Source organism: Caretta caretta, chromosome 14 (genome assembly GCF_965140235.1).
Source record: "Caretta caretta isolate rCarCar2 chromosome 14, rCarCar1.hap1, whole genome shotgun sequence".
NCBI lineage: Eukaryota > Metazoa > Chordata > Testudines > Cheloniidae > Caretta > Caretta caretta.
Genome location: NC_134219.1, coordinates 43,988,497 through 44,012,737, shown reverse-complemented (window position 1 = coordinate 44,012,737; position 24,241 = coordinate 43,988,497). Strand labels below are relative to the sequence as shown.

Genomic DNA, 24,241 nt, shown 5'->3' with positions numbered 1-24,241 from the left:
CCAGGAAAAAACGATCGTTTGCCGTTGCTCTGGCGGAGGGAGGGGCGACTGATGACATGGCTTCCAGGGTTGGCTTCCAGGGAATTAAAATCAACAAAGGGGGTGGCTTTGCGAGAAACAGAATGGCCCCCTCAAGGATAGAACTCAAAACCTCGAGGATAGAACTCAAAACTGGGTTTAGCAGGCCGTTGATTTCACGGAGGGAGGGAGGAGAAAATGAATACAAAACAAATCTGGTCTATTTCTTGTTTTGAGCCACTACATCTATCTTTGTACATCTTGCTGGCAGCAGACTGTGCCGTACGACTGCTAGCCATCGTCATCTCCTGGGTGCAGATTAAAAGACAGTGCACTGCCGGTAGGTGCTGCCTCGCCTCCCTCACCCCCTCTGCCTCTTCTCCCTTCCCCCCTGCATTCAGCCACCTCCTCGAAGGTCACCAGCATCTGAAACAGGAGTCCCACACTGACTAAGTGCTTCCCCTGCCAGAATCCACTAGTCACAGCGGGGAAAAACAAAACATTGAAGCTCTGGGAGGGCTGGAGAAGCAGAAACCCACCCCCACCCTGCTCAGAGCAGCCAGGAGGCTTCAGGGGGTGGGAGAAGGTGAGAGCTCCTTGTGCCCCCCAGCACACGGAGCAGGGCAGGGTCTTCTCATTTCCCACATGCCTGCCAGCCACAGGCTGACACGGGAAGCAGAGCTCTGAGCCAGGGACGGGGACAGGAATCCCGACAGCTTCCCTTCATATTTCATATTTCACAGGAGCCTCTGCCCAGTGGGGTCAGGCTCCAGCACTGGGAGTCTGGTCAGTTTTCCCAGCCCTGCCCAGAGGGGTTGGGTCCTGTTTTAGAAATTGGGGAATGTTTATAACACCCTTCTCCCTGCCTCTCCCTCACGTCATCCAGCTGCTCCCTGAAAATCCCCTACCTGAGCTGGCTCCATCACAGCCATTTCCCTTCCCTGTCCCCTGGAAGACAGGATGATCTGGAGTGAAATCTAGATGTGTTTCTTCAGCCTGTCACGGTGAGAGGGGCGATGCGGGAGGTTACAGAAGGGGCTTGAGTCCAAGTCACACCCTGATTCCCCCCAGGCTCTCTCCCTGCAGATAGACGCTCTGGGCTCTGCCATGCTGGGAACAAACCCAGTTAGTTTATTACCACACAGGCCAGGCCCCTCCCAGCAGAACTAAACTCTCCAGGGACCCTTTTAAACCTCCCCGTAACAGCATCTCTGAGTGAAATGCTGGAAAAAGAGCAAAATCAAAGGAGTCACTTCAGGGTACTGCCCCACAGTGTACTGTGACCCCCTCTAGCTCTCCCTCTTCTCCCTAAGTAGTGCGGTGCTCAGCAGAGCGAGCAACTGGCTTTTCCTCTCTCAGCTCCTGCCCTTGTTCCCAGGAGAGTCAGTCTGCTCAGGTGGATGCAGGGAATAGATCTGGGCAGAGCTGGGAACCTCCTCCCCACTTGTTGCTCCTGCTGCCCCTTACAGTCTCTCCACTCTCCCTTTTTATCTTCTTCCCTCTCCCTGGGAGAACGGGTGACTGCCCCATTGACATGGACCTTTGTCTCATTAAGCAGATCAGTCACTGACACTGGTAACGGGGGTTGAACCTGGCTGTGTCACTGAGGGCAGCAGCTCTGGGACTCACAGACACACGGGGAACCCTCTCCCCTTGTAGGCCAAACTCACCAGCCGGTCCCTGAAAGTGGCCCTTTGTGCAGAGTCAGTTCCCTGCCCGGCTCCAGCCCTTTCCCCAGGTCTCTCCATCCCCTGCAGGCTCAGGCTCAGGTACTCTAGGGGCTGGCTCCAGCCACTGGTTGCAGCCCCTGGGCTGGTCTCAGAGGGGTATGAGGAAGCGGGAATGTTCTTAATGTTTTTTTCTGAATATTGTGTGTGCCTCCCTTTTCCCATGTGTTACTCAAGTATCGGGGGTGGGATACAGATGTGTGATGATTGTGGACATCCCTAGAGGGCAGGTGTGACATGCAGACTGGCTGCCTGGGCACAGAGAATGGCTGACACTGTATCCTGGCAAGTGATGGCTGGAGTCCGTCCTCTGCAAGGAGCCAGCCAAAGGTGTTGGAGAACAAAGAGAGAGGGGGAGGCCAGGTGACCTGTTTTCCTAGGAAGGAGAGAAAGCACAGCGGAGGAGCAGCTGGGCATCACTCAGGATGAGGGGCTGGAAGCGCATCAGTCTTCTGATTTGGGACTCAGCGGGGAGAGCCCAGGGCTCTGGACTCTGGATTCCCTTCGAGCCAGACTTTGCTGAATGCTCCTGATTTCTGTGCTAACAAGCTCTGTTCTACGCTGTGTTCCCAACGACTAACAAACCCTTCTGTTTTCCAAGCCGGCTGAGAGTCATGGCTGACTGTGGAGGTAGGGTGCATGGCCCCTGTGAGGGGTGTGTCAGGCTTCCCCAGGTGTCTCGCCCAGGTGGACTCCCTGCGAGGAGCTCGCGGTGTGAACAAGGGTTCTGAAAATGCCAGTGTTAGACCCAGGAAGCTTCTTGCCCTGGTGAGAGTGTGCTCCGAGGGGTGACACACTGCACCAGAATCCTGCCTGGCTTCATTCAGAGCTGACCCAGGGTACAGAGGCTGTGACTGTGTGACACAGGGCTGTCGTAAACACCTACCTCCCCTCCAAGCTCTGGTTGCCTCAGCTCTCAGATGAGTAAAGAAGGAGCAGCCGAGCCCAGTGGCTGGCCTGCAACGAAAACATCTGAATCAGCTTTGGAAACAAATACAGAGCATGTCTGGTAACTGCCCCTCCCTACTTCTGGATGCTTTGGAGCAAGATCAGCCCCGCGCTCTGCACCTGTGCTGAGACACAACATGACAATGTGTGAAATGAGTTTAATATGTGTTTGTTACACCTGCCAGCCTGTGCCTCACACCTTTGTGGGCATGGCAGTCAGAGTCACCGACATGACCATCCCCTTGTACGACAGGGTAACAGACAATGCTGTCTGTCCAAGTTACATTTTCGTGGCAATGCCTAATTCGGAAGAGATACAGTTTAGCTACCCTGTGGTTAGCGAGCAGGGAGATGCTGAGCTCAGAGAGTCTTTACAGTTTAAAGCACCAAAACTGTGGATCAATCGGCTCATTCTCCTGGGACAAGAGTGCCCCCACCCCTTGGTCTGTGTTGCTTATAAAGGGGATCCCTGCACAGCACGGCACAGCAGAGTCTGCCATGACACTATCCGGCCTTCATTCTCCTGCTCATGAAGGATGTCCTGTCCTTTGCAGGAGAGACAGAGCGGAGGAGTGAGATCACCTTAAAATTCAACCTCAAGCCCTTTCATGAAATTTTGTCAGGCCAAAGCTGTGAAATATCATCATGCCGTTTCTACACAAGGCAACACTCAGAGAAGGTGAGATGAGCACCCCGCTGCTTCGCGCCTTCTCTTTGGACTTGAAACATCGAATGTGGGTTGCACCTGGACTATCCAAGCTTTAAACATGTTCAAGAAGAGATCAAAGGCCTGACAATTTACAGTGTTGGGGGGAAGGTCTCCTGCACTTGTCTGTGGTTGCCCTGACCGCCACTGTCGAAATTAAGGCCACCTTACTTCTGAATAAGAGCGTCCACAGAGGGGTTTGGAGCCCTGGGATTTATTTGCATTAACTTTGCACTGTTAGCATCAGACCATTCAGACAAGCCGTGAGGAAGGAAAGGAAAGGGAACACGGGAGGTGGTAGGAGAGTGCTAACTTTTTAGGTTTTGGTGCTAACTCTTTAGTTTTAAATGTTTTCATTTCTTTTCCATGACGCCCCCACAAACAGGGGCAGACATTCAGAGGCAGCACTTGGCAAAGGAACAGGAGTAGTAGCCACCCAATCCGGATCAGAGTTTTCAGGCCATGGGTCATTTACCATCGGAATCAGCAGTAGAGTCTGTGTCCATAAGAAAATGGGCGTATTTACCATGAGGCAATTAACCTGCATTACTAGCCCACTGCGAAAACATAAAGGAAAGGGTGAAGTCAGCACCGTGTCCCCTGAGCTGACCAATGAAAAGGAGAAACAGAGCAATTCCTTTTAAAAATGATTTGACTTTGGCCATACAAATCGGTACACGTGCCAGAAGGAAGAACATCCCTGAAATGGATCAAAACAAAGAATGTAGCATCCATAAAAGGCTGAGAATTTAAATAGGCCATTAGAAATACAAACAATGTGGTAGAAAAATCTGCATCGATAATGCAATAAATGAAGTCAGGGAAAAGTCAAGTGGGCACTTCCGAGTGTGCAGGATGGGGGGTTACTTACGGAAATAAGGTTTTAAAATCAATTTTCAATTGCAAGTGGGGGAGGGGAATCACATGTTCCTGGAAGTGTAAAATGGCATCAAATGTTACAGGATTATACAACCATCCTAGATATAGGGACTTTGGAAGGGGTAGCAGTAAAACTATGAAGCTAGTACACCCCAAAGGCTCAGACACAAAAAGATAAGACAAAAACAAAACGTATTCATTTCTTTATTTAAATTCTAGACTGTTGGGTGCATAACTCACGGGGTTTGAATTCTTGGGGTTGTCAATCTGTCTTGGGGTTGCATATCTATGCTTAGTAAAAAAAATACCACTTTTGAGAAGCCCTGTATAGGAGACACTCTAAGGCCCTTAGGGACAGATTTTCAAAAGGATTTAGGCCACTAGTGGCATATTACAAAGTATCTAGGTGCCTTGAAACTTTTGGCCTTTAGTGAATATTTGGGAATCAAGTTCTGTAGACAAGTGGGACATGGGATAAAGCACTAGGGTGCTGGACAGAGAGACAAAGTAATTGGCTAAAGCAAGACCCACTGGTGGATCAAAGGAAATTGAAGGAGGTTTGAGACAGCACTGAACTCAAATTACAACATTTCAATAGAAACAGGAACTGTTACACTAGACACATGGGGAGATGTGGTAGCTGATAGGGATGTAAAAGCTTAACAGGGGTCTAGAGTGAAGGTGGGGCCTGGCCCAAGTGTCCTTCTCCTCATCTCCATGGAAGGGGGATCCCGCCTGGGAGGGGAATGGAGAGGGGGGGAACTTCAGCCAGGCAGAGGGAGCATCTGGAGGAGTTTCTCTGTCTCCCTTCCCCCACCTCTGGCCCATCAGCTCAGCAGCAAGGGCTGCAACAGGGAGGAGGGGCTGATGGGGGCTTCTCCTCCTCTGCCTGGGGTTTGCTTACACCAGGCAGAGCCAGAGGGTCACTGACCAGCTGATGCTCGGCTGCTGCTGGATCCTCACCCCAGCAAGAGCCAAAAGCCCCTGATGTGTGTGGGAATTAGGAAATGGGTTTGTTTCTGTGGCTTAGTCAGGACCCTGAGAGAATTTCCCTGCTGTGTGGGGGAGTCTCTGATGTCCCACATGGCGTTAGCTCCACTTGGAGCATTTTCCACACTGAGAACATCTCAGAGGTTTCTTCCCTGTGCAGATTTGCAGATGCCTGATACTCCGGGAGCACCAAATGAAGATTCCCCCACATTCAAGGTCTCTCTGTTGTGTCAGTCACTGATATGTGAAGTCAAATTGAATCTTTTCCAGCAGTCAGGCTATTTCTGGGGTCTCTCACCCTTGTGGATTTTCTGATGTTTGGTGAGCTCCGAGCTCTTACTGAAGCTTTTCCCACACTCAAGGCATTTATAAGGTCTCTCCCTCATGTGGATTCTCCCATGTCGAGTAAGGTGTGAGTGCCGACTGAAAGTTTTCCCACAGTCCAAGCATTTATGGGGTTTCTCTCCCGTGTGGGTTTTCTGATGTGTATTAAAGGTTGTTTTGTGGTGGAAACTTTTCCCACACTCAAGGCATTTATAGGGTCTTTCTCCTGTGTGTATTCTCCCATGTTTAGTAAGAGATGAACTTGCCATAAAACTTTTCCCGCACTCAAGACATTTATAGGGTCTTTCTCCAGTGTGGATTCTCCCATGTATAGTAAGGGATGAATTTAGCAGAAAACTTTTCCCACACTCAAGGCATTTATAGGGTCTTTCTCCAGTGTGGATTCTCCCATGCACAGTGAGGGATGAATTTTGTACAAAACTTTTCCCACACTCAAGGCATTTATATGGTCTCTCTCCTGTGTGGATTCTGCTATGTTCAAGAAGGTATGAGCTCTGACCAAAACTTTTCCCACAATCCAAACATTTATATGGTCTTTCTCTTGTGTGGATTTTCCTATGATTAATAAGTCTTGAGCGCTGACTGAAAGTTTTCCCACAGTCCAAGCATTTATGGGCTTTCTCTCCTGTGTGGGTTTTCTGATGTGTAGTAAGATTTGATCTCTGAATGAAACTTTTCCCACACTCAAGGCATTTATAGGGTTTTTCTCCAGTGTGGATTCTCCTATGTATAGTAAGGGATGTATTTTGTACAAAACTTTTTCCACACTCAAGGCATTTATAGGGTCTTTCTCCTGTGTGGATTCTCCCATGTTTAGTAAAGGATGAACTTGTCATAAAACTTTTCCCACACTTAAGACATTTAAAGGGTCTTTCTCCAGTGTGGATTCTCCCATGTATAGTAAGGGATGAACTTGCCATAAAACTTTTCCCACACTCAAGGCATTTATACGGTCTCTCTCCTGTGTGGATTCTGCTATGTTCAATAAGTCTTGAGCACTGACTGAAAGTTTTCCCACAGTCCAAGCATTTATGGGCTTTCTCTCCCTTGTGGGTTTTCTGATGTGTATTAAAGGTTGATTTGTGGTGGAAGCTTTTCCCACACTCAAGGCATTTATAGGGTCTTTCTCCCATGTGGATTTGCCCATGATTATTGAGGAATGAACTTTTTCTAAAACATTTTCCACACTCAAGACATCTATAGGGTCTCTCTCCTGTGTGCATTCTCTGGTGTATAATACGACAGGACTTCTTATTGAAGCTTTTCCTACAGTCTAAGCATTTATAGGACTTCTCTCCTGTCTGGGTTCTCCAATGTGTAAGAAGGGTTGCAGTGAAACGGAATCTTTTCCCACAGTCAAGGCATTTGTAGAGTTTCTCTTCATTGTGACTTGTCTGCTGGACTGTGGCTTCCTTGGCATCCTTGCATCCTCCGCTACATTGAGTGGATTCATCCAGTTTCTTCCCGGGATAGTTTCCCAGCTGCATCTCTGATCTGTGTTGATCTCCACAGGCATTGCCCTGTTCCCAGCCCTGGGAAAAATTCCCTTCAGCTCTTCTAAAAAATGTCTCCTGCGGTTCCACTTTCTCAGGACCTTCCTGCTGCTGATTCTCCTCCTTGTTCTCACTCACTGTCCTATCACCTGCTGGGAGAGAGAGAATTCAGACAGGAGTCACTACCTGTGCCCGGGGAGAAAGGACAGAAAGGGGAATATCAAACAGGGAAAACACAACACAGTGACTGTTGGGGAGATGGAGACACTGGATTCTGCCTCCACATCCCACCCAAACACTCCCAGGGAAGTCAAGTCAGGGAGGAAATTCCCAACAGCTAACAGGATGGGTGGGAAGCTGTGACTGATCTGTGCCTTCATGATACGACACCTGCTGACTGCAGCCCTGACCTGGGTGAGAAGGGGCAGAACTGAGGGCTCTCGCTCATGGCACATTTTGGGAGTCCCAGCTTTTTCCTTCACTCACCTGATGGTTTCTCTGCCAGTTTTCCTGACTCCTCACCTGTGCGGGTGCCTCTTGGGTTCTCCCTTTCCTTGGAGTCCTGGAGATCTGGGACCCACGGCTCTTCCCCTCGTTCCAGCCGGGCGATCAGGTCAGGTTTGGGAATTGGGACTCCTGCGCAGGTGGTGAAATCAGGAAAGGTCAGGGTCAATGGAGCATTGATAGTTTGTCACAAGAAACATTCCTGGAGTTTAACCTGACCCTACATGGGATTGTGGTAACTCAGACCCCTTGGGAACAGCAGACATCTGGGGGCGGGTGTGTGTTGTTACATCCTCAGGATAGTTGTGCTCTGCGGGACTTGCTGAGACACACACATCTCATGTGTTTAACTCCTGCCTATTTCCAAGCCTGCAGAACTTAGAGCCCTCCGCACAGCTGGAGCTAGTCCCAGGAAAGAAGGCGAACGGTGTGTGAAGGAGAAATAACATAGGCAGGACAATACCCTGCTTCTGGTTCCTTGAAAGCTGGAGAGATGGGGATGAGTTAACATGTCTATTATGTTTCTGACTCTCCTGTTCCCTTGAAGAGGGTATGGAGATCAAAGTGTCTCCCATAGAGGAACTGTGGACAATGTGACCCTGGCCCCCTAAACCAACTGGCCAGGGAAGAACCTGATCAGATTCAGACACTCAGGCCCCACGGCTTCTAATAACCGAGGGGACGGGACTCCCTTACCCAGCGAGGTCACCGTCTCGTAGTTCTCCTGCATGATGTCCCTGTAGAGGGCTCTCTGAGTGGGGTCCAGCAGAGCCCCCTGCCCCTGGGTGAAATACACAGCCACCTCCTCGAAGGTCACCGGCATCTGAAACACCAAGAGTCCCCCACTCAGAACCTGCTGCCTCAGCCACAATCCCACTAGTCACAGGGGAGGAGACCCAGAAAAGCTGAATTCTCCCTGCACCCTGCTCAAGAGGCTTCAGGGGGTGAGAGAAAGTGAGAGCTCCTTGTCGTCACCCCCAGCACACAGAGAAGGGGAGGGTCTTCCCATTTCCCACTCGCCTGCCAGCCACAGGCTGAGATGGGAAGCAGAGCTCTGAGCCGGGGACAGGAATCCCAACAGCTTCCCTTCGTATTTCACAGCAGCCTCTGCCCAGTGGGGTCAGGTACCAGCAGTGGGAGTCTGGTCTGTTTTCCGAGCCCCTCCCTGAAAATCCCCTACCTGAGCTAGCTCCATCACAGACATTTCCCTTTCCTGTCCCTTGGAAGATGGGACGATCTGGAGTGAAACGTGGACGTGATTCCTCAGCCTGTCGGGGCAATAGGGGCGATGGGGGAGGTTACAGAAGGGGCTTGAGTCCATGTCACACCCCGATTCCCCCCAGGCTCTCTCCCTGCAGACAGACGCTCTGGGCTCTGCTATGCTGGGAAAACCCTCAGTCACTTTATCGCAACCCAAACCCGGACCCTCACCCCAGCACTGAACCCCTGAGACACTTTTAACCCTCCTACCTCCCCCCCCCCCCACCAGGGACAGAGTCTGTAAGACAAATGCTAGAAAAGAGCAGAATCAAAGGAGCCACTTTGGGGGATCCCCCCTGACATTGACCCTGAGGGCAGCATGTCCCCCCAGCAGTGCAGGGACTTGGCCAGGGCAGGAACTGACTTCTCCTCCCTCAGCTCCTCCCCTTGTGCCCAGGAGAGTCAGTCTGCCCCTTTCTGTCTGGGGGATGCAGGGAAGGGATCCAGGCAGGGCTGGGAGCTGGGAACCTCCCTCCCCACTTCCTGCTCCTGTTGCCCCTTTCAATCTCCCCTCTGCCCTTTCTGTCTCCTTCCCTCCCCCCTCTGCCTGGGAGAACTGGGGACTGTGCCGTTCCCATGGGCGTTTGCTCTCCAGGGTGAGCCGGGCTGGGTCACTGAGGGCAGCAGCTCGGGGACCCCGCAGACCCATGAGGAGCCCCTCCCCCTCCGGTAAAACTCATCAGCAGGTCCCTGAAAGGGGCCCTTTGTGCAGAGTCACTGTCCTGCCGGGCCCCAGCCCTGTCCCCCCGGGACTCCCCATCCCCTGCAGGCTGCGGCTCAGGGGCTGGTGTGGGCAGAGCCCGGGGCTGCCACGGGGGCTGATTCCAGGCTCAGTGAAAGTCCCCACCCGGGCTGAGCCTGGGGGGCTGTGGGGTGGGGGTTAATGAAGATCTGTCCCTGGCCCAGCCCCACCGGGGGAGCAGCAGTTTCACACTCTGGGCTCTCAGGTAGGCAGCAGTGTCTGAGCCAGGGAGCTCAATTCAAGGGCTCTGACATCAGGAGCAGAGACAGGTACCAACCTCCTCCTCTCCCTCAGCCAGACCCGGAGCCCTCTGGTGGCAGCAGCTCATGCCTGAGCCTCCCTGTCCTGCCCCTGCAGCCCCCAGGGACAGGCAGGCGGAGGCGGATCCCACTGGCCCAGGCGCGCTCAGTCCCTGCCAGAGCCAGCAGTGACTCCGGTCTGACTCCGGTGTGGCTGAGATCGGAATCCTGCCCGGAAATCAGACCAGGGCCCTGGGCAGCCCCCAACACTCAGGAGACACAGACCCCACCAGCATGTGTGTGTCTGACAATAATACACGGGAAACAGGGAGTGTGTGTGTGGGGGGGGGGGGGCGGAAACTGGATATTTGCTTTGTAGCTTCTGACCCCGTCTGGCTGCTGGGTGGGGTAGCCCCTCCCCCTCACCTGTCCAATGGGGTGGGGGAGTTACCTTGTCTCTCTCCCCATTTCTTCTCCCCGACCCCTACCCTCTATCCCTCTGGTCCCCAGCCAGTCTGGCTGTCCCCAGCCTCCCCTTTCCACATCCCCCCATTTCCCCCGCAGTGACCCCCCCCACTCAGAGTTTCCCTCTATTGCAGCCCTGTTCCACCCGCCCCATAAGTCTCCCCGATTCCCCTACATCGCCCCATCCCCCCTTCAGCCACCCCCTTCCTGGCCGCCGCATCCCCCTCCTGCCCCCGGCCTCACACATCCCTGTTCTCCCCTCAGTCCCCCTGTGGCCACTCCCCGCCCCTCTTCAGCCCCCTTCCGGCTGCCCCCACGGGTTGCTGTCCCAGCCCCAGCAGGGCCCGGCCGGGCTCCCCCCGCCCCGCACACACCGGGGGCTGGCGGCAGCTTTCCTGGGCCCGGGGCAGGGAATCGCAGCCGGCTCCGCTGGGAGCAGCCCGGGGCCAAACCCGCCCCCTGCAGCCCGGGTGGCGGGGGGGGGGGGGGGGGCGGGTCTCTCTTACCTTCCCCCCGAGCGGGGCCCCCCGGGGCAGGGGCCGGGCCGGGAAGGGGCCCTGGCCGGGCTGGGGGCTCTGCCCTGGGAGAGGCTCCCGGGGAGCAGCGGGCAGGGCCCGGCTGGAGGTTCCCCTCTCCCGGCTGCAGCCCGGGCTCCGGGCTCCCAGCACCAGCCGCCGGGGCTCGGGGATCTCGCCGGGAGCCAGAGTCCCCGCAGCGGCTGCGAGTCACTTCCTGGGCCGGGCCTGAGCCCCGCGATCGCTCCCCCCAGAGCCGCCCCCCAGCCGCTCCTGGGTCCTAGCGATCAACTCACCATATATCAGGTTTCAGAGGAACATCTGATGAAGTGAGCTGTAGCTCACGAAAGCTCATGCTCAAATAAATTGGTTAGTCTCTAAGGTGCCACAAGTACTCCTTTTCTTTTCACCATATATCAGCATCCCTGTGCCCGGCTCCTGTTACACTCACAGGCTCCGAGGTCACAAGGGACCATAGAATCATAGAATCATAGAATATAAGGGTTGGAAGGGACCCCAGAAGGTCATCTAGTCCAACCCCCTGCTCAAAGCAGGACCAATTCCCAGTTAAATCATCCCAGCCAGGGCTTTGTCAAGCCTGACCTTAAAAACCTCTAAGGAAGGAGATTCTACCACCTCCCTAGGTAACGCATTCCAGTGTTTCACCACCCTCATAGTGAAAAAGTTTTTCCTAATATCCAATCTAAACCTCCCCCAATGTAACTTGAGACCATTACTCCTCGTTCTGTCATCTGCTACCATTGAGAACAGTCTAGAGCCATCCTCTTTGGAACCCCCTTTCAGGTAGTTGAAAACAGCTATCAAATCCCCCCTCATTCTTCTCTTCTGCAGGCTAAACAATCCCAGCTCCCTCAGCCTCTCCTCATAACTCATATGTTCCAGACCCCTAATCATTTTTGTTGCCCTTCGCTGGACTCTCTCCAATTTATCCACATCCTTCTTGAAGTGTGGGGCCCAAAACTGGACACAGTACTCCAGATGAGGCCTCACCAATGTCGAATAGAGGGGAACGATCACGTCCCTCGATCTGCTCGCTATGCCCCTACTTATACATCCCAAAATGCCATTGGCCTTCTTGGCAACAAGGGCACACTGCTGACTCATATCCAGCTTCTCGTCCACTGTCACCCCTAGGTCCTTTTCCGCAGAACTGCTGCCTAGCCATTCGGTCCCTAGTCTGTAGCTGTGCATTGGGTTCTTCCATCCTAAGTGCAGGACCCTGCACTTATCCTTATTGAACCTCATCAGATTTCTTTTGGCCCAATCCTCCAATTTGTCTAGGTCCTTCTGTATCCTATCCCTCCCCTCCAGCGTATCTACCACTCCTCCCAGTTTAGTATCATCCGCAAATTTGCTGAGAGTGCAATCCACACCATCCTCCAGATCATTTATGAAGATATTGAACAAAACCGGCCCCAGGACCGACCCTTGGGGCACTCCACTTGATACCGGCTGCCAACTAGACATGGAGCCATTGATCACTACCCGTTGAGCCCGACAATCTAGCCAGCTTTCTACCCACCTTGTAGTGCATTCATCCAGTCCATACTTCCTTAACTTGCTGACAAGAATACTGTGGGAGACCGTGTCAAAAGCTTTGCTAAAGTCAAGAAACAATACATCCACTGCTTTCCCTTCATCCACAGAACCAGTAATCTCATCATAGAAGGCGATTAGATTAGTCAGGCATGACCTTCCCTTGGTGAATCCATGCTGGCTGTTCCTGATCACTTTCCTCTCATGCAAGTGCTTCAGGATTGATTCTTTGAGGACCTGCTCCATGATTTTTCCAGGGACTGAAGTGAGGCTGACTGGCCTGTAGTTCCCAGGATCCTCCTTCTTCCCTTTTTTAAAGATTGGCACTACATTAGCCTTTTTCCAGTCATCCGGGACTTCCCCGGTTCGCCACGAGTTTTCAAAGATAATGGCCAATGGCTCTGCAATCACAGCCGCCAGTTCCTTCAGCACTCTCGGACCATCATGAGCATCTTGCCCAGGGGTTCTCACCACCAAATTTGGTGGCCTCAGAGTGTGGCCAGCAACTCTCGCTGGTGCCCGCTCTCACACTTGCCCCTATAATCCCAATTAACTTTACTAGAAACCAATAAATATGCACAGAGGTAAAAGGAGGGAACACTCCCCCTAGTGTGGGGAACTTTTCTGGCTTCTACCGAGCCCCAGAGGAACTGGCTAGCAAAAGGATCTGAGTCTTTTACCCAGAGGCCTGCATGACCTCGAGGACCCCTTTCCCCCCTGCCCGCTTCCACTCTGGACCCGTAACCCAAGGCTGGGCCCAGGGCTCCTGAGGCACTCGACCCCCAATGTTGTGATCACTCAGGACAGGTGTCCCCATTGTGGGGTGTTCTCTCCACTCTGGAAGCTTCCTTCATCATTGCACAGAGTTAAGAACAAATACAATGTATTAAACAGCAAGTAATAAAAAGAATAAGAAGAAAAGTGGGAAAGATGAAAGGAAAACATGTCACCCCGCTCTGTGGGGGGGAACCCCAAACAACCCTCTCTGGACTGCCAGGGCAGTTCACAGTCTGTCCCTCCCACCTCCCAGGCCTCCTGCCCAGGCCCGGGCTGTGCTGCCGGGATGCTCCGGGTCGGACACTTACTCCGGTGGTGGCTACACGCCCTCAGGCTCTAGGTCAGGGGTGGGCAAACTTTTTGGTCTGAGGGCCACATCAGGTTTCCAAAATTGTATGGAGGGCCGGTTAGGGGAGGCTGTGCCTCCTCAAACAGCCAGGCGTGACCCGGCCCAGCCCCCTATACAACCCCCCTTGTTTCCTGCCCCCTGATGGTCCCCCTGGGACCCTTGCCCCATCCAACCCCCCCTCTCCTTCCTGACTGCCCACCTGGGACCCCTGCCCCCATTCAATGCCCCTGCTCACCGCCCTCTGACTGCCCTAACCCCTTTCCACACCCCCGCCCCCTGACCACCACCCCAAACTCCTCTACCCTCTATCCAACCCCCCCCCCCACCGCTCCCTGCCCCCTTACCGCACTGCCTGGAGCGCCAGGAGAGGTAGCCAGAGCACCAGGACAGGTAGCCGTGCTGCCCAGGCTGAGCCAGCCATGCCACCGTGCAGCACAGAGCACCCGGTCAGGCCGCGGCTCTGCAGCTGTGCAGTGAGCTGAGGCTGTGGAGGAGGGGTAACAGTGGGGGAGGGGCAGGGGCGAGCCTCCCGGGCCAGGAGCTCAGGGGCCAGGCAGGAGGGTCCCATGGGCCAGATGTGGCCCGCAGGCCGTAGTTTGCCCACTCCTCACTAGGTGGCAGGACCCTTCTTCCTAGCGTCAGCCTCTTCCTGTCAGGGTTATGATCCCCCACCCAGTCTGGCCTGCAAGGCCTCTTGGCTGAGGGCCTCTCCTTGCCTTGGGCCCTTTGCCCAGGGTCCCCTTCGCTCACTGCTCCCGGCTCCCGGCTGCTCCAGTTTCCCTCTGCCTCCAGCCAAGCCCAGCCCTCCTCTCTCCTTAGCCCCTCCTGGTCTGCTCTGGCCCAGCCAGCTCCAGCTGACACAGAGGAGGGACCCCCGGCTGCTGACTCCCTCATTGGCCTGCCTGCCCTGTCAATCAGGCTGACCTAGAGCATTGACTCCTCCCTCTCGTCAGTCTCAGGATCTTCATTTCTCCTTGGCCCTTCCCTTTTCTTTTGGTATTAGGAGACAGCCAACTGATTAAGACAGCCAACTAATGGCCAGCCCATTAAGTTTCAGTAAGGGGCCAACAATCCCCTTACTCCTATAAACATGAAAATCAAAATTTATTTATTGCAGGCTAGTAAATCTGCTGCTGTGAAAAATGGTATTTCTATATTTATTAATATTTTTCACAACCTCTCAGCTAGTGACTTGGGTTGCCAACTTGATAATATCTGCACATCCACCAATGTGATATATGTCATCATGTCCCAGCAATGCCCCTCTGCCATGTACATTGGTCAAACTGGACAATCTCTACGTAAAAGAATAAATGGACACAAATCAGATGTCAAGAATTATAACATTCATAAACCAGTCGGAGAACACTTCAATCTCTCTGGTCACGCAATCACAGACATGAAGGTCGCTATCTTACAACAAAAAAACTTCAAATCCAGACTCCAGTGAGAAACTGCTGAATTGGAATTCATTTGCAAATTGGATACTATTAATTTAGGCTTAAATAGAGACTGGGAGTGGCTAAGTCATTATGCAAGGTAGCCTATTTCCCCTTGTTTTTTTCTCCCCCCCCCCCCCCCCCCACGTTCTGGTTAAACTTGGATTTATGCTGGAAATGACCCACCTTGATTATCATGCCACATTGTAGGGAGAGTGGTCGCTTTGGATGAGCTATTACCAGCAGGAGAGTGAGTTTGTGTGTGTATGGGGGTGGGGGGGGGTGAGAAAACCTGTATTTGTGCTGGAAATGGCCCACCTTGATTATCATGCACATTGTAGGGAGAGTGGTCGCTTTGGATGAGCTATTACCAGCAGGAGAGTGAGTTTGTGTGTGTATGGGGGTGGGGGGGTGAGAAAACCTGTATTTGTGCTGGAAATGGCCCACCTTGATTTTCATACACATTGTGAGGAGAGTGGTCACTTTGGATGGGCTATTACCAGCAGGAGAGTGAGTTTGTGTGTGTGGTTTCTGGAGGGGGGTGGGGGGTGAGAAAACCTGGATTTGTGCTGGAAATGGCCCACCTTGATTATCATGCACATTGTAGGGAGAGTGGTCACTTTGGATGGGCTATTACCAGCAGGAGAGTGAGTTTGTGTGGGGGGGGGCAGAGGGTGAGAAAACCCGGATTTGTGCTGGAAATGGCCCAACTTGATGATCACTTTAGATAAGCTATTACCAGCAGGAGAGTGGGGTGGGAGGAGGTATTGTTTCATGGTCTCTGTGTATATAATGTCTTCTGCAGTTTCCACGGTATGCATCCGATGAAGTGAGCTGTAGCTCACGAAAGCTCATGCTCCAATAAATTGGTTAGTCTCTAAGGTGCCACAAGTCCTCCTTTTCTTTTTGCGAAGACAGACTAACACGGCTGTTACTCTGAAACCATTTAAAAAATGGACACTCACGCAGCAGTGCTGGAACCTCCCCTGCCCCGCCTCTTCCCCCCCCACCCGAGGTCCCATCCCTGCCCCCACCTCTTCCCACCGAGGCCCTGCCCCGATTCTGCCTCTTCCTCCAACAGTCTGCCCACCATCCACTTCTCCCCTGCCCTGCTGAGGAGGGACTTGTCTGAGGAATCAGGCCTGGGAGCTGCAGCTGCCTATGCAGGTAGGAGGCAGCCCCAGATAAGTGGGGTCTGATGGGAGTGATGACCCAGTGCCTTCCCACCTAATTCGACTTTGGCTGTCCGGTCAGTAGATGTGATCGGACACTGTCAGGTCCCCTTTTCCACTGGACTTCATGGTTGAAAACCGGGCACCTGGCCACCCTAACAGCACCCACTGTGCCAGAAGTGCTGGGAACGCGTCAGGGACAAGTTCTGCTTTCCGATGGTGGAGGAAGGAACCAGGGGGCAGGTGGGTTAGACTCAGTTCTGACCAGCAGGGAAGAATTCATTGGTCGAGATGAAACTACTGCAAGGTGGGTGCACAACTAAAGACTGCTCTCAGAGTAGTTATTTATGGTCTGGTGTCAAACTGGGAGGGGAATGGTGCCGGGGAGGAAGGGGCAGAAGCTCCAGGTGGCCTCCCTCGCTCTCTGTGGAGAAGAGGGAGTGGAGGGGCGTAGGCCAGCGGGGAACGGGGCCTAGATGGGGAGCAATTCACACAGAGCTTGTAGGCCAGCCACGTTCCTGGGAGGGAGCTGCTGTTGGAGTTGAGAGACCGGGCTCTCAGCTTCCCACATTGCCCCTCTTGGGTCCGTGGAAGTGCTCCTGGTGAGGACGCGCCACAGTGACCCAAGGAGGGTAGTGTGTACATCGTCTACCACAGTCATTGCCGCAGTGGCTATAAGTGAACCTAATACAGGTCAACTTAGGTTTGGAGTGTAGACGTACCCTGACAAGCAAAAGGATTTCTCTCACCCAAAAGCTTTCAGCAGTCCATGCTCATTGGAAAGCCTTCCAGCTCGGACCACTCCCCCAGCTCAATGATGCTCCTCTTGTCTTTCAGGCTGCCCTGAGTAGAGATGGGGGAGGGGAGGTGGCCAGAGCCCTTTTTCCTCCTTCTTATACTCGGGTCCTTTATACTTGAAAAGTCTTTGCTGGGTCCTGGGGTCAGGGAACTCCATGGCATGGGTGAGCTGCACACTGCGCTACAGATGAATTGTAAACTTCTTTGTTTACCCCTTTCTTCCTATTGGTGGGCAGCCAGATAAGAGTTTTCTAAGACTGACAGTCAGTCCTGTGTCATCTCTGAGGAGTCAGTCTGTGGGCGTTCCCCAGAACTATGGCACATGTCAGTAACAAACAGGGTTACCCCACGTCTGGGTTTTCCCTCTTTTTTGAGCCTGCTGCGTGGGATTTTCTGGAACAGCAAGTGTCCGGGGGATTTGCAGAGCAGACAAAAAGAAGTGCTAATTGGTCCACTTCCCAGTTGGTCCATTCCGCTGCACCCACAGCCAATTGGTGCATTCCCCTGCATCTGGTTGATTGCTGCCAGATCCTGCACCCATCCAGGCCCCGGATCCCAGCCCGGGAGAAGGGGTCCCGCAGGTAGGTGTTGATTGACAGCTGTCGCTGCATTCTGGGCTTGTGCCAGCCCCCTGCCGCTGTGACAGGGACTGACACTGCCCTCGAGTCACCGGGTGCAGACTCACCACTGCGGCGCCTCCTGCTGGTTGTCCAGGTGTGACAGTGTGACTCAGCAGGGAGGGGGGAGTGTTGACCTGGGAATGTGCCCTGGGGATGGGAGATCTGAGAGCCTGTAACCGTGAGCCAGGAGGGGGAGGGGGAGGTAACACCTCTGCCCAGGAATGTGAACAGAGGCTGCAGAAGGGAGCCTGCTGGGGGGGTTTAGTTTCAGTTTGGGGCTGGGTGGAGGAACACAGGGAACCCCAGGGCTGGGGTCTAAGCTCCCTGCTCCCCCAGAAGGACTTGACTGAGGGGTCCTGGTTGTACCCACAAGCTCTGTTGTGGACTGTGTTCCTGTTGTCCAATAAACCTTCTGTTTTACTGGCTGGCTGAGAGTCTCAGTGAATCCCAGGAAGAGGGGTGCAGGGCCTGGACTCCCCCACACTCCGTGACAGGCGCGTGTCCACAGCCACAAGCAGACTTGCACAGAAACAATGGGTGGGAACTAAAGCCCACTGAGTGATTTCAGTGACAATCTGTGTGCGGAGGAGCCTTGGCTTGGCTGCGTCTTGCTGAACATCCAACCACCCGCCTGGGACCAGCCAGGTAACAGTGGCTCCCTGGGTCAAGGTGAGAGGCAGCTGGAACGTGCTAGTGATAAGGCATAAAAACGTCAGCGCAGCAATTCATTAATCAGGAGCAACCCGTGAGCTGAAGGAAGATTTTAGGGTAAATATTCAAAGCTGTCGGAAAGTGCAGTCTGAAGGTTAAAGCCCGGCCGATTCAAAGTGCCATCGAAGAGCTGGAAGGAAGACTGTAGTTTTAAACTTTGTAAATCTCCATAGACAGAAGGGAAAGTAACAATCCTACCCATCCCCACCCACCGCCACCCCCGGGGCCAGGAGCTATTAGATTTTGTGGGACCTCCTAGGCTCCGGGGTGCGGCCAAAATGCAGGGTTCAGAGTGTGGGAGGGGGCTGCGGGATGAGGCAGGAGGTTGGGGTGTGGGAGGAGGTGAGGGAAGAGGGGTTGGGAGTGCAGGAGGGGACTCCAGGCTGGGACCAAGGAGTTTGGAGTGTGGGATGAGGGGGTGGGGTCTGGGAGGGAGTTAGGGCTCAGGAGGGGGCTCAGGGCTGGGGGTGGGGTCTGGGGTCTGGGAGGGAGTTAGGGTGTGGGAGGGGGCTCAGGGCTAGGGCTGGGGCAGGGGTTGGAGTGCGGGGCACGTGCCTAGGGCAGCTCCTGTTTGGTGGCACAGCAGGACTGGCAGGCACCTTGCCTGCCCTGGTCCCGCGCTGCTCCTCCCCGATTGACCCTGAAGCTGCCAGCACAACCCAGACATCCCTGGCTGCAGCCTTGGGAAGGGGGGGGCCAGGTGGCTCCACTCACTGCCCTGCGCTTGCCTAGAGGCAACGCCCCCACGCAGCGTGCAGAACCGGCCCTGCCTCCCCAGGCAGGGGCCAGAATGCAGGGGCTTTAGTGGCTACAGCCCGGGGCCCAGGGCTAAAGGGGCCCCGCAAAAGATCTGAAGTTTTGGCGACCCGGAGATCTTTTTGCGGGGGGCCCCTTGGTCTGTGGCCCTGGGCTGCCGACCGTAAAGCCCCTGTGTTCATCCAGCCCTGTCCCTGCCCCATTCCAGCTGCCCCAGTCTCTTCCAGTCATTCTCTTTGGACCAATACTGAACTCATCAGCACTGTGTGGGCTGGTTCTGCTGGGGGGAAATACGAGCCAGGGACCCATGTTTGGGTTTTGTCTGACCCTGGAAAGAGGCGTGTCAGCTTGGAGAGCAGGGACAAGTTGCAGTGGGGGAGGTTTAGGTTGGATATTAGGAAAAACTTTTTCACTAGGAGGGTGGTAAAACACTGGTATGCGTTGCCTAGGGAGGTGGTGGAATCTCCTTCCTTAGAAGTTTTTAAGGTCAGGCTTGACAAAGCCCTGGCTGGGATGATTTAATTGGGGATTGGTCCTGCTTTGAGCAGGGGGTTGGACTAGATGACCTCCTGAGGTCCCTTCCAACCCTGATATTCTATGATTCTATGACAATGGGGACTGCTCTGCACACACGGCTGGACATGCTCAAGTCCACAATGAGCAGCAATCTGCCCCTCTGCACAGGCTCTTTGCTGCTGGAGTTCCCCGCAAATGTTTCCCACCAACGCATTTGCCACCACAGGTCTAGATTCTGACCCGGGTTGCACCATCGCTCCTTTGACCTGAGCCATTAGCCAGCGTTTGGGACCCGCTAGGTTCTTCCATTGGCAGGAGAAATTGAATAGAGGAGTCAGGTATTTCTTTGGAGCAATCTTTATAATTAACAAACAATGTCCACAAATTCCTGTGCCCTGAACAGGATAGAAACAAACAGCAGCCAGCAGTTTCCTAACTGGGAAATGCACGTCTGCCTTTCCAGGGCTCCCTGTCCCTGAAGCAAGCCCTCGCTCTGTTTCCTGCCAGATTCACACTCACAACTGCTTCTTTTGACTTTCTACAGCACACACACCAAGCCATCCCTCAGCCCCTGTGTTTCCTGCTAGCTCCAGGGAAACCCCTCTTCGGCCTGCTCCACACAACACTTAGATCAACCTAGCGAAGTCACCCAGGGCTGCGAAACATTGTGCCCTGCGTGCCACAGCGAGATGGACCTAACCCCCGGTGCAGACAATGGAATTCTGCCGGTGCCCTGGTGACGGCCTCTCAGAAAGGGGGATTAACTACAATGATGGAAAAACCACTTCCGAAAAATGCAGGATGCATCCACACTACGGCCCTTCAGCGACACCGCTCTAGCTCTGCTGTAGTAGCGACAATAGTGTAGACATACCCTTATTCTTCCTGGTCTTTACCTACCACTTAGGTTGGCCTAGGTACTGTGCTCAGCGCTGTGAAAACTTTCACACCCATCACTGTAGTGCGGAAGCCACCTAAGCTAGCCAATGGGAGATGCCAGTGACAGGCAAGTGCTAAGGCCTCCCTGCACAGAGGTAGACACCTGCTTAGCTGCACACCCCATGGCTGGAGGAGGATGGGGGGGGGGGTCCTGTCACATCACCAAAGCGATGACTAGAGTTATGGATGAGACCAGCTTTCTCTTTAAAACTTGACTATTGTAAGTGCACTGAAATCCACAAAGTCCCTTGGTTTGCCTGGACATTTGGTGTGCCCTGCGGAGGAGCAGGGTCAGGCTGGGGGCCAAATTGGAGGCCAGTTGTCGAAGGGTTCCCAAGATACGTCTCCCTGGTAAAACAGCTTCTCTAAAAGTGCATGGCTTCTACTACCATTTGTGTTCACTGATAAAGAAAAGCCCAGAGTGGAGCGTTTTGCTTCAACGTCTCACTCATGGGAGGGTTACCCTCAGAGAGTGTCTGGAAGCAGGGTTGCCAAGTGCTGAAAATAATTTTTATGGACAGTATAGAAAAAAAATTACGGACAACCAAACTCTTTTACGGACACATACTTACGTAATATAAAGATGGCTCAAAAGGACAAAAGGGAACAATATTCAGTCTTTTTATTCCTACATCAAAACAGAAATGTTATTCGGCTAGTTTCACCGACTTACTAGCCACATCAGCGTCCTCCAAGTTCTCCAGGTTGTGATCATACACACACACGCCCGTTCATGAGCAGCTCACAGACACAGGGTATTTCCTGCAAAATTTGCTTTGTCTTTTCAATTCTTTCTGCAGTCTCTGGATCCAGCTCTTCCAGCTGGGCCAGTAGGAGTCGCTCTTGTTCCTCCAGGACATGGTGCAGTTGTTGAAAGTAAGACACAAGTTTCTGCCTTTCAGCTTCTGTCTCTGCCTGTAACATACGACCAGAGAGAGAGCAGAACAGGGCAGGGACATGGACAGACTCCAGGGTTAACTGATAGACGTTTGCATCCATAGGACAGATCATATCATTGGAAGCCCTTGGGCTTTCCTGAGAATGTGCCTTCAGTTCAGTGGGAAATTCCCCCGTCACTTGCTGTTCCCTCAGCACTTCCAATCTTGGATATGCAAAGCAGCTGAAGCCTGAGGCCCGCCATATGGGGCTCACAGCCGGAGCCACGTTGTGGGGTTGAAGGTGAAGCCCTGTTGTGGGGAGATGAAGTCACACAGGTCAAATAAAATCGCAGAATCCATGACCTCCATGTTCCACTCGTACCAGTGGTTATCATACTATTTTTTGTGATCTCATGACCCCCCCTCCAAAAGCCTTGCAATCCCCTTTTGGGTCAGGACCCTCCAGTTTGCAAAACACTGGCTGAGTGGTTAGCGCACTCTCCTGAGAAGTGGGGGACTCTGGTTCAAATAATGCCCCTCACCCCTGGCAGAGAGTGGGAGCATAGAAGCTGACTTTTATTTTTCCCTGGGGGTGCTCTACCCCCTCTCTGCCCTGAGGCCACGCCCCCACTATGCCCCTCCCCTGAGGCCCTGCCCTCGCTCCGCCTCTTCTGACCCACTCCGCCTCATCCCCTAAGGACTTGCCCTCTGGCTGCCTCTTCCCGCCCCTGCTCCAACCCCTCCGCCAAAGCCGCAGCCAATCTGCAGCTCGCTGCTCTCCGCCCTCCCACAGGCACCTCCCCCAGCCACCAAACAGCTCATTGGCAGCCCCACAGAACAGCTGTGGCTGGTGGGTGCTGAGCTCCCCCTGTATTTTTTCCGTGGGTGTTTGAGCTCCAGAGCACCCCTGGGGTCAGCCCCTCTGCTGCTTCCAATCATGGGACTGAGCAGTGACCAAGTATAAACAGCGACTTACAATGAGACTTAGCCCACGTCCTGCTGTTAATGGACAAGTCCATGAGGCCAAAATTTACAGCAGTGGCCTGATTTTGGGATGTCTGGGTTTCTCTCCTCGGAATACAGGACTTCAGGGCGCATGTTCCACCCGCATTCACAGCTGCAGCCGGAGTCAGTGGGTGCTGCAAGCGCCCAGCCCCTTGGAGAACCAGCCCCTCGGCACTTAGCTCAGGACCCAGATTTGGACCTTAAATCAAAAGACATTCTTGACATTTGGACCCAGCCCATCGTGCTCTGGCTCCTGTGCCGGCTAGCGTGGCTGTTTGTGCCTCCTCCCCAGCAGCTGCAGGCACAGGGAGTGCTCCTGGGAGGGGTGGGAGGGAGTGGGGTTGGGGCATAGACAGGCTGGAGGAGGAAGGGGTGGAAAGGGACAGAGGGGTGTGGCCAGGGTGAAGCTGCACCTCTTGTACTCTACACCCTGGCAAAGCCCCTTAGGACCATTAAACCAGGGATGCCGCTCTGGCTGGAGCTCAGGACTTGGCGAGCTGCTCCTAAGGTCTGCATTGGCCCTTGTAGCCACTGAATAGGGGGCCCATTGAACCAGCCCACTCCCTGCCTCAGTTTCCCCATCTATACAATGCCTGTGTGTCTCTTCGTGTTATAGTCTATGGAGGACAAGGGGCCCATGGTGCTGAGCGCTGAACAGACCCGAAAAGCTTACGATTCAGTGTCCCGATCTTGAAAGGTCTTAGTGTCCCAGTGATGCCAAAGGGACCGGAGTGGGTAAAGTTACACTCACCATTTACTGAGAAAGGGGCAGAGCAGAAAAAGGCCACCCCAGCTGTCTGACTGAGTGTCTCTAAGGAACCAGCTGCACACAGTACATCCGACAGCCAGGGGAGAGAAATTACAGGTACTATATGTACCATTCCAGTCTCTTTCCTTTCCGTAACCCTGTACCAAAGCACTGAATCTGCTCTGCTCTGCAACGCTGAGTGAAGACCCGGGTACATGAGACAGCAGCAGGGGAAAGGTGTTTGAATGATGCTCACAGATCTCAAGCCGCGCGGAGACCAGCAAAAGGGCAGCACTTCACTCCGCTGAGCTGCAACGTCTAGTAACCATGTTGTTAAACTGCTGCAACACTGGACCCGGGTAACTAGCTGCATCCGCAGCAGCATCTCTGCGCAGCACGGCTTCCCCGCCACAGCTGAATTCCCTCTCCGTGTCCCCGATGGCGGCTTCCCGGACTGCCCCAGGCCTCCTCCGTCTGTCCCCACATCCCCTGCTGCAGTCGCAATGGGCAAGTGGCCTGAGAGGTCTCTGTTTATCCCACACCACGTACCCTGCAGGCCCCTAGTGCGAGCTCCCCTCACACCGGCTGCCCTCGGGCATTGGGCCCCAGCCCTCACGTGGGGGACGGGAGCTTGGTCTCCCTGCAGTCCCTGGTCTCTCTGCCGGGACGGACAAACAGGGAGAAAATGGGAGCAGGCCTTGCTGGGCGTGGTTGTGTGACAGGGTCACCTACCCCCTAGGACCCAGGCTGAGATCCCAGCACATTCCACAGGCCCCTGAGCCGCCAGCAGATGGACTCTCAGCCTCCGTCCCTGTGGTGGTGGGGGAGGCTCTGGGTCATTGCCCTGGGGGAGCTGCTGGGGGAGGGAGGAGATTTAGCTCCTCACAGACAATTTTAACAGTTCTAAAGCTTCAACTTTTTGAATCTCAGTGTCTAGTGTCATTAATTAGTTCTGGTCTGACCAAAATATTGTCTGATCCCCCCAGAACTGATACATTTTTTCACCAAAGCCTCCAGGGGTGAAATTGGTTGGGTCCTTCCTGCTCAGCAAACAGCACGAGTCACTTTCAGGCAAGGAAACCTCCGCCCTTGCTGTTGAAGGCGGGGCAGAGTGTGAACTTAGGAAATTGAAACTTACCCTGTCC

General features: G+C 53.8%; 1 protein-coding gene across 4 annotated transcripts; it reads right to left on the bottom strand.

Annotated features, from left to right (window-relative positions):
• Positions 1 to 4,468: 4,468 nt before the first annotated feature.
• On the bottom strand, positions 4,469 to 10,320 carry LOC142069287 (uncharacterized). Of its 4 annotated transcripts, none has more exons than XM_075119899.1 (4): positions 9,890 to 10,320; positions 8,307 to 8,433; positions 7,593 to 7,742; positions 4,469 to 7,258 (listed from the first exon to the last, which is right to left on the bottom strand). In XM_075119899.1, exons 1-4 carry the CDS (start codon positions 9,938 to 9,940, stop codon positions 5,547 to 5,549), a joined length of 2,040 nt encoding a protein of 679 aa, XP_074976000.1. In that variant the 5' UTR covers positions 9,941 to 10,320; the 3' UTR covers positions 4,469 to 5,546. The 4 variants fall into 4 exon arrangements, with proteins under 4 accessions (XP_074976000.1, XP_074976001.1, XP_074976002.1 ...); XM_075119900.1 differs by having other exon boundaries at positions 4,469 to 7,255; XM_075119901.1 differs by having other exon boundaries at positions 7,629 to 7,742.
• Between the last annotated feature and the right edge of the window lie 13,921 nt (positions 10,321 to 24,241).

What these genes read in the sequence shown, in the direction of transcription:
- LOC142069287 (XM_075119899.1), bottom strand. Translation starts at nt 9,940, where the DNA reads ATGAGCTGCTGCCACCAGAGGGCTCCGGGTCTGGCTGAGGGAGAGGAG. An exon ending in TGGCTGAGGGAGAGGAGGAG is followed by an intron (nt 8,434 to 9,889) that starts GTTGGTACCTGT and finishes TTGGTGTTTCAG; the next exon opens with ATGCCGGTGACCTTCGAGGA. An exon ending in ACTGGCAGAGAAACCATCAG is followed by an intron (nt 7,259 to 7,592) that starts GTGAGTGAAGGA and finishes TCTCTCTCCCAG; the next exon opens with CAGGTGATAGGACAGTGAGT.